Source organism: Acanthopagrus latus, chromosome 10, assembly GCF_904848185.1.
Source record: "Acanthopagrus latus isolate v.2019 chromosome 10, fAcaLat1.1, whole genome shotgun sequence".
Taxonomy (NCBI): domain Eukaryota; kingdom Metazoa; phylum Chordata; class Actinopteri; order Spariformes; family Sparidae; genus Acanthopagrus; species Acanthopagrus latus.
This window is the reverse complement of record NC_051048.1, coordinates 645998-664014: the sequence shown is the minus strand read 5'-3', so window position 1 is coordinate 664014 and position 18017 is coordinate 645998. Positions and strand designations below refer to the sequence as shown.

At 44.7% G+C, this 18017-nt stretch overlaps 1 protein-coding gene across 1 annotated transcript; it reads left to right on the top strand.

The window, feature by feature from the left end:
* The first annotated feature begins 942 nt into the window (after positions 1–942).
* On the top strand, positions 943–17873 carry LOC119026702. The gene is made up of 8 exons (XM_037111194.1): positions 943–1099; positions 7814–8167; positions 12266–12595; positions 14168–14521; positions 14610–14708; positions 14903–15223; positions 15859–16182; positions 16492–17873. Exons 1-8 carry the CDS (start codon positions 1030–1032, stop codon positions 16554–16556), a joined length of 1917 nt encoding a protein of 638 aa, XP_036967089.1. The 5' UTR covers positions 943–1029; the 3' UTR covers positions 16557–17873.
* Positions 17874–18017: the final 144 nt, after the last annotated feature.

Sequence of the window (18017 nt, the reverse complement as noted above, 5' to 3'; positions counted from 1 at the left end):
CAGTGTCCTCGTGCTGAAAACGTGACTTGTTCACATGTGACATCACTCCCTGAGACGCAAGAAGAAAAGAAAATATACATTTTTACTGAGGAAAATTACAAAAATGATAATAACACACAGTGACTTGAATAAGTAACTTTAATCTGATGACTGGTTTGGAAATATTAACGTGTTAGATTACTTGTTACTGAAAAAAGTGGTCAGATTAGAGTAACAGGTTACCAGCATCACTGATTGTGGAGCTTAAGTGCAACATGGAGCTTGAAAATGTAAAGAAAATAATGAAAACAGGAGAATTAACTTTGAGCAAGTTTGGAGGAAAGTTGGAGGTGTGGAACCATTTTAAACAAGTCGTGGGCAGCGACAACATGAGTGCATTACATGTGGCACATGTTGCATTAAACATTAAGATCATTCCAAACAGATTTCTGTTGTTGAAACAACACAGGATCGTAGCTGAGAACATCAGTTGTAACAGCCCACGTATTTTAAAAATGTTGGATTTAAATTAAGAACAAAGTACAGGAGGAGCTTGTTTTTCCATCAGTTTGAAACCTGATTTTATATACTTAGTGATTTTTTTAATCTTTCAATTTTGGCTCAGTGGTCAGTGACACATGTTTCTGTGGTGTGACAAACTCATAACACAAGTTTATTTCTGCTTTACACGGACTTTAAAACATGGAAGAAACCTGAAGATAAAGATTATAAATAGTTTAGTTCCAACAGAGTCTGTGAGGGAGGAGCAGCTTCATCCTGCAGCTGCTGCGATCACATGATTCATGTTGGTTCAGTCGTCGTCTTCATGTACAAACTCACAGACACAACGACAACTGAGACATCTGTTAGTGGCTGAATGTCCGACACAACCTGAACGCAGCATTTCTCTAACGGGGCTGATTTCTGGGAAACCACGTGACCACGTGCTGCATTTATAAAGAGGCAAGCAGGAAGCTGATAACAGAAGAGAGACCAGCAGAGACCAGCAGCAGAGAGTCCAGCAGCAGAGAGTCCAGCTCCTCCTCAGTCATGTCCTGGTTCACACCTGGGTCACTGACGCTCCTCCTCACCTGTTCATGGATCGTGGCTGTGAGTGCAGGTAAGAGGCGTGTCTGTGTGTGTGTGTCTCTGTGCGTGTGTGTGATATGACGTCTGAGGTTCCAGGTGTTTACTGAGTGTTGACGTCAGTACTTGGAGCTGGTTTATGATGTGTGAGCTGAATGATCGTTAGAGAGAAATGTGACACACTTCCGGTCTCAGGGCGGTTCCTCTCATGAGCAGTGAGCAGCTCAGAGCCGCTCTGGGCTTCTCTCCCCTGAACCTGGACCGAACCGGCTGTCTTAAATGTGTCTGGATTCATCTCACCCGGTTTTGGTGTTGCTCATTAACCTGTCCAGTCGGTGATGTCATGTTGCTGTGTGGGGAGTGGGCGGCTGGCTGATCTCTGGTCTGTAACGGTTCCTCTGCTGCTGAGGAAGAAGGCGGAGCAGCTGTGGCTCAGGGGCAGAGCCAGCATCTTGTTATTAGAAGGTTGCTGGTTCCATTCCTCTGGCTGGCATATCGAAGTGTCCTTAGGCAAGATACTGAACCCCAAACTGCTCCTGATGTCGGCACCTTGCATGGTGGAGCTGAACGATATATATCGTCATCGTATCTACATCTAGATATGAACATTCAAGATATTAATACAGAAAAAGAAACGATATAAACGATACAGATTCTCCCTCCCTCATCCTGCATGTGCAGCTCGGGCAGTCACAACAAACATCATTTTTACGATTGTCCTTGAATGCACCGCTAAGGCCAGCCAACTACAAACCTCATTTCATGTTTGTTGTTGATCGACAGCTGAAGCCAGCCAATGACAAACACGAGGGCGGGAGTGAGACACACACACAGTCACACACACACACACTCAGACACACACACACACACACACACACAGTGTTGCCAACTTGGCAACTTTCTCGCTACATTTAGAGACTTTTCAGACCCTCTGAGCGACTTTATATCTAAAAAGCAACTAGTGACAGATCTAGCGACTTCTTCAGATGATCAGGGGAAAGATGAGAAATATATTATATTATAATTCTCCTGCTCAGAGTGATCACAGTCCATGGCTCCTCTGCAGCAGCACCGGGTCTCTCTCCTCCCCAGCGGCTGTGCAGGCGGCAGGCCGGTGTGTCGGAGCTCGCTGGGGCAGCAGGAGCGACACCGCGGCCGCTCGCTCTGTGGATCTGAGCCCGGATAGCTGCTGTTCACTCTGTTGATCCGTTAATTCTCTGACTTCTTTCTACATTCCACTGGTACTTTACAGATAACCTGAAGCTGCTGAGTCTCGATCTTCACTTTCACTCTTCTCTCCAGATTAGATGTCATCGTTCATCTTGTAAAGATGCACATAGTTCGTTTGATCTTCTCCCTTTACTGTTGTTACTTCTAATATAGTTGTCTCTGTGGTGAGTTTGTGATAATTTGGTGATGATTTCTCTATCAACCATTTGTATATGGCTTAAAATAATCTCTTTATTTTTCTGTAAAATGCTTGGTTTTCACCGAACCCACAGTCTTATTGTATCATATGGATATCAAGATATCTGGCATGAATATGGAGATGTTAGATCTTGTCCATATCGTTCAGACCTACTGCATGTTGGCCACCACCATCAGTGTGTGAATCACTGAAAGTGTCTGATAAATGTGGGACAGTTTCACCTACTGGTGCTGGTGACAGAAATTCCATTATAGCCGATTATTATGACAATAGAAACACTATAAACTATATAATAAAAAGTTGAATTGTTTTCCACATATTAAAGACTTGATTTGTGGTGCTGCTGTCCAGCTGGGTGCCACAGAACATGTGCACTCAGATTTCTGCAGACCAACCAACTTCCAGTTCAGTGCTGAGCTGACTTGATGGGGATAAAATGTGATCAGGTGGCTCTTCTAGAAAAAAATCAAACCTGTTTTATGTACAAAGCTCAAAATCTCAATCACACTGGCTCAGTGGGCTTAAAGATCTGTAGAGTGAACAACATCCTCAGTCCTCAGACCCTCGATCAGAGAGAGGAAACACACAGAAACAGTCAGAAACCTGATGAGGAGGCAAGTTTTGACAGTAGAACAAGTGATTTTCTGAGGTTGTGAGACTTTCGTTACTGTTTTACAGACACGTGTTTCACAGGTGAGGTTCACCTGCCACACCCTGTTTATAATTACATTGTTTATATTTATACATATTATGTTTATATGATTCTATTTCTGCTCTAGCTCTTCTTCTTATATCAGTGTTTCCCACACATTAATTTATGTGTGGCACTCTGCCACTGTATCAACATTTGCTGCCACCTGTTGATCATGTTCTCTCACTCAAGACAGCACCTGTCAGTGAATAGCAGGATGTTAAACACTTTGATACAGTGGATGGCAGTATGGTTTTTATTCTGCCGGTAAAACCAACAAAGAAGAGGAGGAGGACTCTCTAAAAGCAGTTAGCTTCACAGCAACTTCCACCACAAAGAAGACAGCTCACCTCTTTGTTTAGCTCAAGCCCCCACAAAGAGCACCAGGCCCTGAAGACAGTTTTTGTCGTGGCCAAGTACATTGTCATGTGATGTACCTGGGACCTTCTGTCACAAGCTAACATTGTGAAAGAGCAGTGAAACAAAGCAAAAATGGCTCAGGATGGTTTGAGGAGCACAACAAGAGTTTGAGGTGTTGACTTGGCCGCCAGATTCCCCAGATCTCAGTCCAGTCGACCATCTGTGGGATGTGCTGGTCTGATCCATGGAGGCCCACCTCACAACTTACAGGACTTAAAGGTTCTGCTGCTGACATCTTGGTACCAGATACCACAGCACACCTTCAGGGGTCTCGTGGAGTCCATGCCTCGACGGGTCAGAGCTGGTTTGGCACCAACAGGGGGACCAACACAATGTTAGGCAGGTGGCCATAATGTTCTGCCTGATCAGTGTATATATATATTTAGTTTAGAGTTTCAGTGTGATATTTAGTCTAAAGTCAGTGCAGCGGCTCCTCTGCAGACCTGCAGCTTGAAGCAGAGGTGTCAAACTCAGTGTGGCCCACATGGAGCCCAGCTGGACCTCAGGAGGCCAAACACAGAGAGAGGACAGCATGATAACTGATGGATCAACAACAACAGCACCTGATTCTTTTACTTTGAGTAATAAAAATGCATTCTGTTTACAATTACTGAACAGTCCACCTACAAACAGCTGAACAGCCTGTCTTATGAACAGCAGTGCCCCCATAAACAACAGAAAAAGTAATAATGCACAAAATAACTTTTTAGTAAACTGATCACAATATTATAACTGAAATGTGTTTATTTGGAAGAAATGTGTGATGTGATTGTCTTATTTATTATTTATCATTATTACACGGCTCTTCTTAATGCTGCAGAACGCTCCATTCACTTGAATGAACCTTCTCAATATTTCGTATCACTCAATCTTTGCTCCACATGTAGTCGGGTCACTTATCACTCAGCATATTCAGTCGCTAAGTGACGTCTGCTGATCTGCCGTCTACGTCATATCATAAAAACGTACTCCTAGGCCACTAGCATGGATGAGTTTCACATTAACTTGAATGTTTTTGGAAAATACAGTGATTTTGACTCTTGGCAAAAGACTGAGTTGTCGTCATCGGTCAAGAAAAGAGACAGAGAGGAGAGCAGTGAAGAGGGAGAAGTGAAACGGCGTCGGTTTGGCGAATTATATTTCTCTGCTGAAAAACACTGTGAACGGTGTAATATCTTCATTATTTCACAATAAAGGAGCCGGCTTTCTTCTCTGTAACCACTTTTATTACAAGCACAGGTAACATGCGACTAGTTCAGGAGGAAGGCAGCTTCATCATTGCACATAGGTCAAAACACTCAGGGTCATTATCATTACCCAGCGCCCCCTGCTGGGTCTGGAGTGTGGCGACTCCTCAGAAGTCACTTCACAACATCCCTCCCCTCTTAAATTGAAACTATAACTAGTTTACATTCACAACCATAACTGCAACAATCTGGTCCAAACAAACCCAAACCAACAGTTGTACAATTTTCAATATAAACATGTATATAATTTCAACTACACTCAATCTCTTCCTCCTTTTGGTTCTATATATGCTAACAAACAGAAATCCTGTTAACACTCATACATTCAAACATAAAAAGTTGTTCTTTCTTTTTTTAAATATCTGTGTGTTTATCATATCCACTCACTTAACAGAGTCCTTCATGTATGCTGGTGGTTTCCTGTTTCTCTGAGAACAGAACCAGTTCCTTGTTGTTGGAGAACCAACAGGTGCTCTCTTGCTCTGCTGGAGGCAAGTTTCTGTCCTCTTCTTGTATAGAACCTGTATCTTGTCCTGTTGTGTTTGACATTGGTCTCACACTCCTCCTCTGGCACCGGATCTGGACTCAGAACTGAAGGCTCCAAGTCTGCTGAACAGCTGATCCACATGTCATCTGACCAGCTTTCCATCTCCTAGCAGCACCGTGTAGGAAACAGGTCCTGTAGTCTCATGGATCAGTCCTAGTATCCATTTTGGTCCATATCCATAGTTCTTTGTGTAGACGGGCTCTCCTGCCACGGAGTTGCGTTCTCTAGCATGTTTGTCATGAAATGCTTTTTGACTTGTTGGTTTTGCTTCCACCTTCTTTTTAAGATCTGGGTGTATGAGATCAAGTTTACATCTCAGTTTTCTTCCCGTCAGCATCTCAGAGGGTGACAGTCCCCTTGTTGCCTGTGGAGTGATATGATAGCTAAACAGTGCCATGTTTAACTTTGTCTCTGCAGTATCACTGCTACACCTTTTCATGAGCTAAATGAAAGTTTGCACGGCTCGTTCAGCTAAAAGATGGTTGATATGGTGCTGATGTCACATGTGTTCATTACTTGTCATGAACTCTCTGGTTTGTTCACTCACAAACACTGTGTGTTCATCTCTGGGAAGCCATGTGTGCTGAAACAGTTTCTAAGACAGTTTATTGTGGTTGCTGACGTGGATGAAGTGACTGTGTAGACCTCTAACCATTTTGAATAAACATCCACAATTACTAAGAACAGTTTCCCCATGAAAGGACCCTCATGGTCTGTGTGTTGACTTCTCCATGGGTTGTCAGGCCCCTCCCATGGGTGGAGTGGTGCCCAGGGAGGTGCCTCTCTGTGTTCCTGACATGTGCTGCATGCCTTCACCTTTCTCATGTCCATGTCCATGTTTGGTCAAGGCCAAGGAGCTTGTCCCTCGTGATGAGAGCTCCCCACAGCACACAGCCATCCTGCACACTCAGCTCATGTTGTCTCTGTTTATAAGGAATACAGTTACTGTCCAGACAGGCCATCCTCTGAGAACATACTCTTGGACTCTCAGGATCCTCAGATGTCCACTGCTGCAGCTGTTCTGATGTCGTCACAGGGCTCTGTTCTTGGTCCAGCATCAGCACCTGCTCCTCTGGTTCTGTATCCTTGGGTTCTCTGGCAGAGGAAGTTGACTGAGAGCACCATGGTCTTTACCTGCCCTGTAAAGTATGACATACTCACTGCTTGATTGTCACAGTTCTTCTGACTCTGTGAAGGCTTTTTCTTGCTCTTGCCCCCACGTCCATGGTTCATCTTTTCAGAGCAGCTTATGCACAGGTGCACTGCCAGCACAGTCGACACATGAGGCAGAAACTTAGTATAAAAGTTCAACAGCCCCTAATAAGCTTTAGGCTCAGTCACTGATGTGGTGGGGGATCATTCTGCACTGCTTTCACTGGCAGTGGATGCAACCCTGTCCTGTCCACTTAGTGTCCCCAGAGTTTCACTTCAGTCTCATGAACTGGCACTTACTCCTTTTCAGGTGTAGTCCGGCATTTTGCAGTCGTTGCAGCACTTGTAGCACTGCTACAGAGCCGGTCACCGTGACGACCGTCTGCTCATACTGCACATGAGTCGAACTGCTTCTATAATCAGTCTCAGTATCCTTGTTTGTGCTAAAAATGAATCAATAAATCCCAGATACAGTGGATCTACAAACTGGACTGCAGCGTGGATGAACTTGACCACAAGGCTGATCACAGCTGATGTGATCTGATCAGCTGATGTGATCGATCAGCTGACATGATCTGATCAGCTGACGTGATCCGATCAGCTGACGTGATCGATCAGCTGACGTGATCTGATCAGCTGACGTGATCTGATCAGCTGACGTGATCGATCAGCTGATGTGATTGATCAGCTGATGTGATCCGATCACCTCCAGCTGACCTCAGACCAGCTCACACACCTGTTTCAGTCTGTGTTGCTTCACACAGTGACTGTGATCCAATCAGATCAATCAGTGATGATCAATAAAGAGTCACTCTGACTGTATAGAAATGTGACGTGTATAATTCATCAGGTGAGTTAAAGATTTAAGATTGAAAGTTTCTCCATCAATGATCCGACTGTTTGTGTTTATCTGACGGAGTCAAACTGCTGCAGCAGAGTAAAGAAGTCATCAGTCATCAGTCGTATTACAGGAGTTCTACCTGCTCACAGTGTTTACACCTGACCAACAGGTGTGTTAAAGGGCCAGCACGTATATTATTACTGTCACTAACTTGTACCACTGTCTGGTGTCTGGATATGAAAGCTGCGCTGTGATTGGCTGAGTGGATGTGAGGAAGTTGAAGCAGCTTGATGTTTCACAGTGTCAACAGATGTTCTGAGTGATGAGTGGACGTCTCCAGGTGATATCAGGGTTCCTGTCTGTCCTCTGCTGTCCTTCACTGATCTAACAGCTGATCCTCTCTACATCTGTTGCTTTATAGAGCCTGAGGTGATACGAGTGGTACAAGTGAAACTTGGACATGATGTAACTCTGCCGTGTCGGGCTGGTGACGTCACCATCAGAGCTGCAGAGTGGACCAGATCTAAACCAGAACCACCAAAGAACATCCTGTTTTGGACAGATGGACATATAACATCCCCCATTGTAGATCGAGTGCAGCTGGTGGACGGTGAGCTGAAGACTGGAGACGTTTCAATGATCCTGAAGGACGTGAAGAGAGAAGACAGCGGAACTTATGAGTGTCGAGTTCAAACAGCTGCTTCAAGACGTAACAAGAGAGCCGTCATCAAGACTGAGCCAATCAGCATCGTCGAGCTGCAGGTGACAGACCCAGGTGAGTGTGTGTAGATCAGTGTGTGTGTGTGTGTGTGTGTGTGTGTGTGTGTGTGTGTGTGTGTGTGTGTGTGTGTGTGTGTGCGTGTGTAGATCAGTGTGTGTGTCTGCGTGTAGATCAGTGTGTGTCTGTCCGGAGCTCAATAACCTCCAAGACATCTTCTCCAGAGTAATGAGAAAAGAACTGGCTGATTTCAGTAACTGTACTAACTGTAACTGTAACTGTCAGCTGAATTAAATCAGTGACCTGAGAGACACTTTGGGTCGAGTGGAGGAAGCAGAACAACAGGTGGTGAACATGGAAGATTGGAGCGCCGCTGCTGAAGAGATGATATGTGAGGCGCTGAACATCCAAGACTACATACAAGCAACTGACAGACACGATCACGGGGAAAAACCTCCAGATATAAACGGGATTCCAGAGAGGACTGAAGGGGAAAACATGCAGGAGGTTACTGGAAACTTTATAAAGATGGAGCTGTCCCTCCCCAGTGATGAACCTGGTATCCTCCTGCCTCTGACCCTCTTCTCCCACTCTGATGCTGATTATTCCAGGGTTGACTATGTGTTCATATGTTTAACTCAGAGACACAGACTCAGACTGTGACATGAGGACTAGAGATGTGTCTGATCATGCAGGAGTGTATCTGAGGCTCCACTCAGCAGCACAGTCTGGAGCTGTAATACAAACCTCCTGATCATCCACAGTGTGAAGAACGTATTGACAAGGAAATTAAGGATTACATGGAATTTAATAGCAATGAGGAAGTTTCACCAAGTGTTCTGTGACATGGTGCAAAGGTGAAGCTGCAACTTAAACTGTAACACTCCAGAAAGAAAGACAGAAACAAGTGATGACCTAACAAACTAACTAAACTTTGGAACCAGAGCATGTTGAGCTAAACAACCTGCAAACACAACAAGAGATCAACAACACAAAGCAGGAGTTAAAAATATATGTTACAACCAAGTGGAGCTCAAACTGAAATATATAAAACAGTGTTATTATGAAAACGTTGACATGGAAACTCTGTGAACAACAATCTGAAATGTCCATTTTTAAAATCAGGCACTCTGACACCAACAAGATGAGTCAGAATCCAGAAGATAAACAACAAGCTTTAGAAAAACAGTAGAAGAAACTATAATCTCAACCTCAGGCAGCAGAACCCACAGTCATTAAAAGTTCCTTGGATTCTCCAGATTTACCATCAGTAGATTAATAATTCCATATCACGACTAAAAACAAGTGAAGTCCAGGAAGGAGACGGTACCCAGCAGACGGTACGAGACATTCAGGGACCTCTTGACACTTTTGCTTCTGAAGTGTTGGAACTGAAAGCAGGTGAAGCTCCAGCATCCTGGAAACAGGAGATAATATCTGAGATTCCAAAGGAGGGAAAGAGGACAGACTGCAACTCACAGTTTAAACATGGATTACAGATTATTCATCTCAGTTATGGCAAAAAGACCAGAAAACATAATCCCTGAACTGACTGACATCGATCAAACAGGATTTATTAAAACAGGCAGACTCAGGATAATGTGAGGCGAGCTTTGTTCCTAGTTGACAACAGGAGCAGAAACAGTGAAAACTCTGTGGTGATCGGCCTCGACACAGACGAGTCTCTCCACTCGGTGAGCTGCGAGTTTCTGGACTTGGTGTTGCAGCGTTTTAGCTTCAGTGACGCAGTTATAGGACGACTTAAAACAAAATATCACTCAGCAAACAGTCGGATCAAAATATATGGCAAAGCTGTGACTGCAGGACAAGGATCCCCCCTAAGCCCCGCCCTCTTTGCTTTACTCATAGAGCCGCTTGCTCCAGTAACTAGAGAAGATGTTGAAATACACTGATGTCTCTCCTCAAACACTTTGGTCATATCAGATAAAAGTTAAACAGACAGAAAACACAAACCGCCTCCTGTAATTATCTGCCACACATGAAAAGTCTGAAAACTGCTGATATCATCTTTGTTATCACACCAAAGGATCTAACTTACTGTCCCATCACAACAGAAATACAACAGACTGTGATAGATGGGCAGCCTTAATACTTAATATGCATAATCTAACAGAGATTATACAGATTAACATGTTACACATTGATTGTTGCTCCTCTTTCCAACCCGACCTGTTCAGAGACCAGTAAACAGCTCAGTGAGTGGAAACTAATGATCTCCAGGTTCATCTGCAGGAGACGAGGCCGAGGATACAGCTGGAAACACTTCATTTACCTGAAGAGAAGCGAGGAATGACTCTGCCATGACCAGATTATTATAAAGCTGCACAGTCAGGATATTTAGTCTGTTGGTGTCATGATGGTTACAAGAGCTGGAATTAAATAAACCAGCTGAATATACCTCAACTCCAAACCTCAGTCCATTCTGAGAGAGAAAACCACTGAGATCCTGCATTCAGATAAATCAAGCTGTGAACAGTGTTCCTCTCAATATCTGGTCTAAAGAATGTGGAAATGTAAAACTGGAGGGAAACATATGGCTGCTAAGATGATGGTAGCATATAAAAGAGGTTTAAACCAGCACAGCTGATGGAAGGTTTGAACACTGGATCAGGAAATTCATCACATCCTACAGATTAATTTCAAATAATAAGGGATTGAAAAGTTTCCAAAGTCTTCATGACAACCACCGTTTAGACAAACAGGAACAGGAAGTTACAGCTTAAACATCACTTCAGTAGAAATATTCAAATTAATCAGGTAACTGAAATGAGTCTCATGAATCTTTGTAGTGATGCATGTAAGAGCAACGGCCAAAATAAACTAGTATCTAGACTGAACTCAAGTCAACAATCAGCAGTCACTCTGTACATGTGAAGACTAAACAGGAGGAGGAAGCAAACGTCAACGTTTACATGAAATATATGTTTAAAAAAATCCTCCAGCTCTGATCTTTGGAGAGAATGTACGGAAGAATATTATTTGGGTTTTTTTATTATTAGGAGAATAAAGTTGTCATAGAATGGTCGACTGGAATCTGGACACTGTTGGAGACAATGTGGGAATTTATCAGCTGACTGATTGATCCTATTGGCTAGAAGAAGTAAAATCAATGCTGGGTTTTGAAATCGATTAAACTTTTGGCACAATATTCTCAGGTAACATAGCAGCTGAATGTAACACTCAGGAATAACTAACAAAGAACCACCAACAAGAGAAGAGAGGATAACGACTGTAGAGGCAGATGGAGAACCGGACCTTCTCTCTCAGACTCTGTATTGATTCATTTCATAGATATTGGATCAAATGGTTATTACACATGAATATGGATTTACCACAGACAGATACGCAGGTAATAGTGTTGTTACACATGCAGCTACTTTCTCATTTAGTGAAGACAAAAGGAGTCACTGATTATTATTTCTCTTGGTGACCTTCTGTGTTAGTTTCTTCTGTATTTTTGCTCTATTATGATAAAACTACAAACGTAAAGTTAAAAGCAGTAGAGCAGATCAGTCCCTGAATCTGGAGATGATGAGTCTCTGCAGCTGTCCATGAAGACTCAAACAGTCAGAAACAGTCAGAGAGAAACAGTCCAACATCAGGACGTGAATGTGACAGTGAGGCTGTTTCACAGAGTGACTGTGATCCAATCAGATCAATCAGTGATGATCAATAAAGAGTCACTCTGACTGTATAGAAATGTGACGTGTATAATTCATCAGGTGAGTTAAAGATTTAAGATTGAAAGTTTCTCCATCAATGATCCGACTGTTTGTGTTTATCTGACGGAGTCAAACTGCTGCAGCAGAGTAAAGAAGTCATCAGTCATCAGTCGTATTACAGGAGTTCTGCCTGCTCACAGTGTTTACACCTGACCAACAGGTGTGTTAAAGGGCCAGCACGTATATTATTACTGTCACTAACTTGTACCACTGTCTGGTGTCTGGATATGAAAGCTGCGCTGTGATTGGCTGAGTGGATGTGAGGAAGTTGAAGCAGCTTGATGTTTCACAGTGTCAACAGATGTTCTGAGTGATGAGTGGACGTCTCCAGGTGATATCAGGGTTCCTGTCTGTCCTCTGCTGTCCTTCACTGATCTAACAGCTGATCCTCTCTACATCTGTTGCTTTATAGAGCCTGAGGTGAAAGTGGAACAAGTGGGACAGGATGTAACTCTGGAGTGTCGGGCTGGTGACGTCACCATCAGAGCTGCAGAGTGGATCAGATCTGAACCAGAACCACCAACTGACATCCTGTCTTGGAGAGATGGACACGACCAGCAAGACTCATCATTTACAGGTCGAGTGCAGCTGGTGGACGGTGAGCTGAAGACTGGAGACGTTTCAATGATCCTGAAGGACGTGAAGAGAGAAGACAGCGGAACTTATGAGTGTCGAGTTCAAACAGCTGCTTCAAGACGTAACAAGACTGAAACTATCAGCATCGTCAAGCTGCTGGTGACAGGTGTGTGTGTGTAGATCAGTGTGTGTTTGTGTGTGTGGATCAGTGTGTGTCTGTGTGTGTGTGTGTGTGTGTGTGTGTGTGTGTGTGTGTGTGTGTGTGTGTAGATCAGTGTGTGTGTGTGTGTCTGTGTGTAGATCAGTTGTTCACTCATGTGCTGACTGATGTTCACTGTCACCTCCAGAGGACCAGAACAGAACCTTCTCTCCTCTGTGTTGTTCTGGTTGGTTCTGGTCTGTTTGGTCTCTACATGTGTCTGATTACTTTAGTTACTCGTCACTCTGCAGGTTCAGATTATTCTGTTTATAGGCTGTCAGCTGTGACGTGTGGCCAATCAGATGGTGTTGTGGGCGGGACACTGTGTGACAGGAAGCTGCATCAGGGACGAAGCAGAAACATTTTACATGAATCAGTTTGATCAGCAGTCAGACAGAAACATCAGCTCAGTGTTTCTCTCACTGCTGCAGGAACCAGAACCAAGAAAAGACCAACTGGACAGAAGTGAAGACGGAAATAATCAGAGAACAAATCAAATGCTGTCAGACTCTGAAGCAAACATCTAATCTAATGTGATCAGACTCTAATATGACTTGTTATCAGCAACAAGAGAAACCAAACAAACAGCACAACAACGATCTCTGCAGCCAGAAGATCACAACCAGACTGAGAAAGGTTTAAAGAAGTGTAGTGACAGATGGTCAGGTGTCAGTGCAGGTGAACAGCTGCAGGTGCTGAGTGCAGGTCTCACCTGAGGTGGAGCTCAGGTGAGACCTGCACAGGTGGGTCGCTGGCTGTGCTGTGGCTCCTCCTGCTGAGGTACAGAGTGCAGCTCAGGTGGGCTCAGAGAGTCAGCGGGGTGGACTGACAGCAGCTTGTGACCTCAGGGAAGTCCTCAGGTGAGTTCACAGGAAGCAGCTGCTGGAATGTTGGACAGTCCAGTTCAGTCCTGGAGTCAGTGGACGGTCAGCAGCAGCAGAGTGACGACTGGCTGTGAACTGATGTCCTCCATGTGTTTCTGAAGTGAAGCTCAGTAAAGAGACTTTGTGCTTGTTGTAGTTGTGACAGGAAGATGAAGATGTTTGTGGTGTTTGTGATCCTCGTGCACGGTAAGATAACCTTCCTCCCTCTGATCTGATCGTCACCTCGGTCCAACGTCACGTCTTTAATGTGGATCTGTGTCATCTTCACTTCATCAGTGTGTTTCAGCTGCAGGACCATGTTTTCTTCACAGAAACACATGAAGAACAGATTAAAGGCAGCAGATGTTCACTGTGTCTTTAAACCCTGATGAATGTAGAAGACTGTACAGTCACACTGTCCTCACTTCTGTTCTTCAGGATTAGATCCCTGCAGCTCGCTCACATTCTGATGGCTTCTGTTCACAGACGTAATAATGATGCTTTGCTGACAGCAGCGTCACATGTGGATGGAAATGTTGGCCTTCATTCACACAGAGTCTGAGTTGAGCTTTAGCAGCACAGTTTACAGGCTGCACACACTGCAGAGGACCACATTCACTCATGACATGAAATAAGGCTGCTGTCATTGACCCTCTCTGTCTGTGTCACCTCACAGTTTCCCAGCATGCCTCAGCTGTGGAGGTGTATGAGGGAGACCCGTTTGTCCTGCTGCCCTGTGTCTTTCTCACTGATGGACTCAGCTACCCCTCAGTGGTGTGGAGCCGCTGCGATCGCAATCCTTCAACCGTCCACCAGCGTCAGCAGGAAGGTGACGAACTTATAGACCAAAACCAGCTTTACAGCAGCCGAACATCCATGAAGACTGACGCTCTGGAAACTGGAGACCTCAGCCTCCATCTGACAAAACTCCACCTCTCTGACAGCGGCTCCTACACCTGCACCGTCAGGTGGTTCAATAGGGGGAGACACAGAGAACTGAGAGTGACGGACGTACATCTGCAGGTCAAAGGTCAGCAACTAACCCTAAAACCTCCTGTAGATACAGATCAGAGGTCAGAGGTCAGAGGTCATGTTCTTTATGTTTCTGGTTCCCACAGAACGATTCCCATCCTGGGCCAAAGCTCTCCTGGTTCTCCTGGTTCTTGGACTTCTTGTTGGAGCTCTTTTAGTATATTTTAGACTGTATTTCATGTCAGGTATGTCACTGCTACTACACTACCCATCATGCACCTGGGCAGCATCTTTACTCTGGTAGCTCCCTGACTGTTGAGACAGACTGTCAACAGTGAGGTCTGGGACTATAAGAGAAGGATGAGACAGTGAGGTCATGTTACCATCACAGTTCCTGCTGCTGTCTGTTCAGCTGATGTTGTGGTTTGTTGTCTCTCAGTTTACCAGGTGGAGGTGGATTCAGGGGCGGAGTCTGTCCAGCTGCCCTGCAAAACCAGAGTTCACCTGCCCAAAGACGCTAAAGTTGAGTGGAGGGATGGAGGTGACTGGAAGGTCCATGTGTATCAGAACGGTTCTGACCAGCCTGAAGAACAGGACAGTGAATACAGAGGTCGAACAGAGATGAAGAGAAACCTGCCGAGAGACCTCAGTCTGACCCTGAAATACCCCACAGACTGGGACAGTAACATCTACACCTGCACCGTCTACAACAGGGAGGGACGCGTCCTGATGGAGAAACAAGTGGTGCTGTGGGTCAAAGGTCAGTACTGCAGATACAGGTCAGTACTGTAGATACAGGTCAGTACTGTAGATACAGGTCAGAGGTCAGACTGACATCAATCAGCTGATTGACTGACATCAATCAGCTGATTGATTTCCAATCAGAGTCGACAGTATTGATCTGAATGTGATGTTTTTATTTGATCCAGAAGAAAGTTGAAGGAACGAGCTGAAAGAAACAACAAATCTTTTCATCACTGAGAACAAAGAAATGCAGCTTTAATAGTTTGTATCAGTTATTGATTGATGATCAGTTCTCAGCTGAGTCAACAAATCTTCACTTCCTGTTGAAGAAGTTGATCAAAGAAAATGTTAAATTTGACGTCCAGAAATGTGAAAGTGACAAAGAGAAGCAACAAGCAGCAGTTGAAGACTGAGATGAGACATTACTGTGAAGACCACAGGGACAAAACATCACAACACCATCAGGACTCTGATCATGTCCAACACCTGGAAAACCTGCTTTTACTTCCTGTGGTTCTGTCCCCTGTTACCTGCTGGTCTCACCTGGTTCTGTCCTTCAGCTTTCTCTGCTACTTTGGAATCAGTCAATAAAGTTATTCAAAACTGCTGCTGCTGTCTGAACAGCTGATGTTGTGCTTTGTTTCCTCTCAGTCTGTCAGGTGGAGGTGGAGGAGGGGGCGGAGTCTGTCCAGCTGCCCTTCAGAACTACACCTGACCTGCCTGAGGACGCTGCAGTGAAGTGGGTCTGCTCACACAGGACAGTCCACCTGTATGAGAACAGATCTGACCAGCCTGACAAACAGCACCAGGATTACAAAGACCGAACAGAGATGAAGAAAGACCTGCTGAAGACTGGAGACCTCAGTCTGACCCTGAAACACCCCAAAGAGACAGACACACGAAAATACTGGTGTTTAGTCATCAACAAGGACGGATACAGACTGAGAATGAAAACAGTGAAGCTCAAAGTCAAAGGTCAGTATGAAGATACAGAACAGAGATCTGTGTGCTTGTCTCTGATTGGCTGCTTGTCTCTGGTTGGTTGCTTGTCTCTGATTGGCTGCTTGTCTCTGGTTGGCTGCTTGTCTCTGATTGGCTGCTTGTCTCTGGTTGGCTTCTTGTCTCTGATTGGCTGCTTGTCTCTGATTGGCTGCTTGTCTCTGATTGGCTGCTTGTCTCTGATTGGCTGCTTGTCTCTGGTTGGTTGGCTGCTTGTCTCTGGTTGGCTGCTTGTCTCTGATTGGCTGCTTGTCTCAGTCTAACTGTCCTCTGTCTCCTCTGCAGGGAACATCAGGAACAGAAGCAGCTCCACTGATCCGACTCCTCTGATGGCTGATCAATCTGTTTGATCGGTCTGTTGGTCAATCTTTGATTATTGATCTGATGAGACTTTGGATCAGAGACTAAATGGAGGTGAAGGAGCTGATGGAGGACGGATGAAGACAGGAGGACGCTTCATCAGCTTCTTCTTCACTCTGACTCTCACACACAGTCTACACACTCACTATTGATGACTGTTGATCAGTGATGTCAGAGTGATGTCACATGGTGGTTTAGATCCTTTGAACTCTGACAGTAAAGTGTAAATACATTTATTATTGGAACAACAGACGTCTGGTTCGTCTTTCGTTGGACTCCAGAGTGTTTACTGTCTGCTGACAGCCTTCCTGTCCTGGACACTGATGAACACTGACTGACTGAATAAATGAGTTCTCTGTGGTGAGATCATTAGATGTCCAGTTTCACATGATCTCTTTGTGTCGATGACAATATTGGAAACGTCTCGATTCTACAGCTCAGATTGTTCCACCACCAACTCTGACAGGATACAAGGTCACAAGATCAATGATCACATCTACTGACTGAACACAGCGAGACAGGTGTTCACACATCGTCATCGTACATGAAGATCCTTCAGATTCTTCCTCTGACCCTCATTTCTTACATGAACTGTGATCACTAACAGCAGTTTAGCTCGGTTGGTAGAGTCCATGTGCAGAGGCTTCGTCCTCAGGTTCAACTCTCATCCTGGGGCCCTTTGCTGCGTGTCACCCTCCTCATCCTGTTTCCTGTCTGATCTTCAGCTGAACTATCAATAAAACATTACAGAGTTGGATCGGTCTGAAATCAGTCCGTCGGTCCAATCAGGTGCAGCCAGGTAGTTGTTGGGGGTGGAGCCTGTGTTTGTTTTCTCTTCCTAAACCTCACCTGTGGACCTGTACCGTCAGGATGGGGGGCGTGGCCTCCTGACCTCACAGTGTGTGACCAGGGAGACCAGGGTGTAAAACTCTTGCTCCAGATTGAGACGCCGTGTAAATATAATGCAGAAATCTGCAAATTGTTTCTGATTTATATTCATATTGTGTTTTTGTAAAGTTACACGATCACAGCAGCATGTTTCTAACAAGTTGGTTCTGGGGCAAGAAAAGACTGGGACAGTTGTGGGATGTTATAAAACATCTGGGAGGTTTGGAAACCAGCAGCTGTGATGGTCCGGCTGCGTGTTAGAGCCCGTTGCATGATGGGTAACACAGAGGTGAAGCACCATGACTGAGTGTCATCAGAGAAGATGTGGTGCTGCTCAGTGGTGAACCTGCTCCAGGACCAACTGTACAGGAACATGCTGCAACATCTCATTCACAAATAAATCAAGTTTGTCAGCTTGAGCACTAAACTTATTGTTTTTTGATTGAATACATGTTGAAAATGATTCACAGGTTTGTTATAACCAATAAAACCATGTTTAGAGCAGGAAGTTCCTGTCGTCTATCAGTCTGTAGCTCTCTGACACAGTTCACAGCTGTATGGTT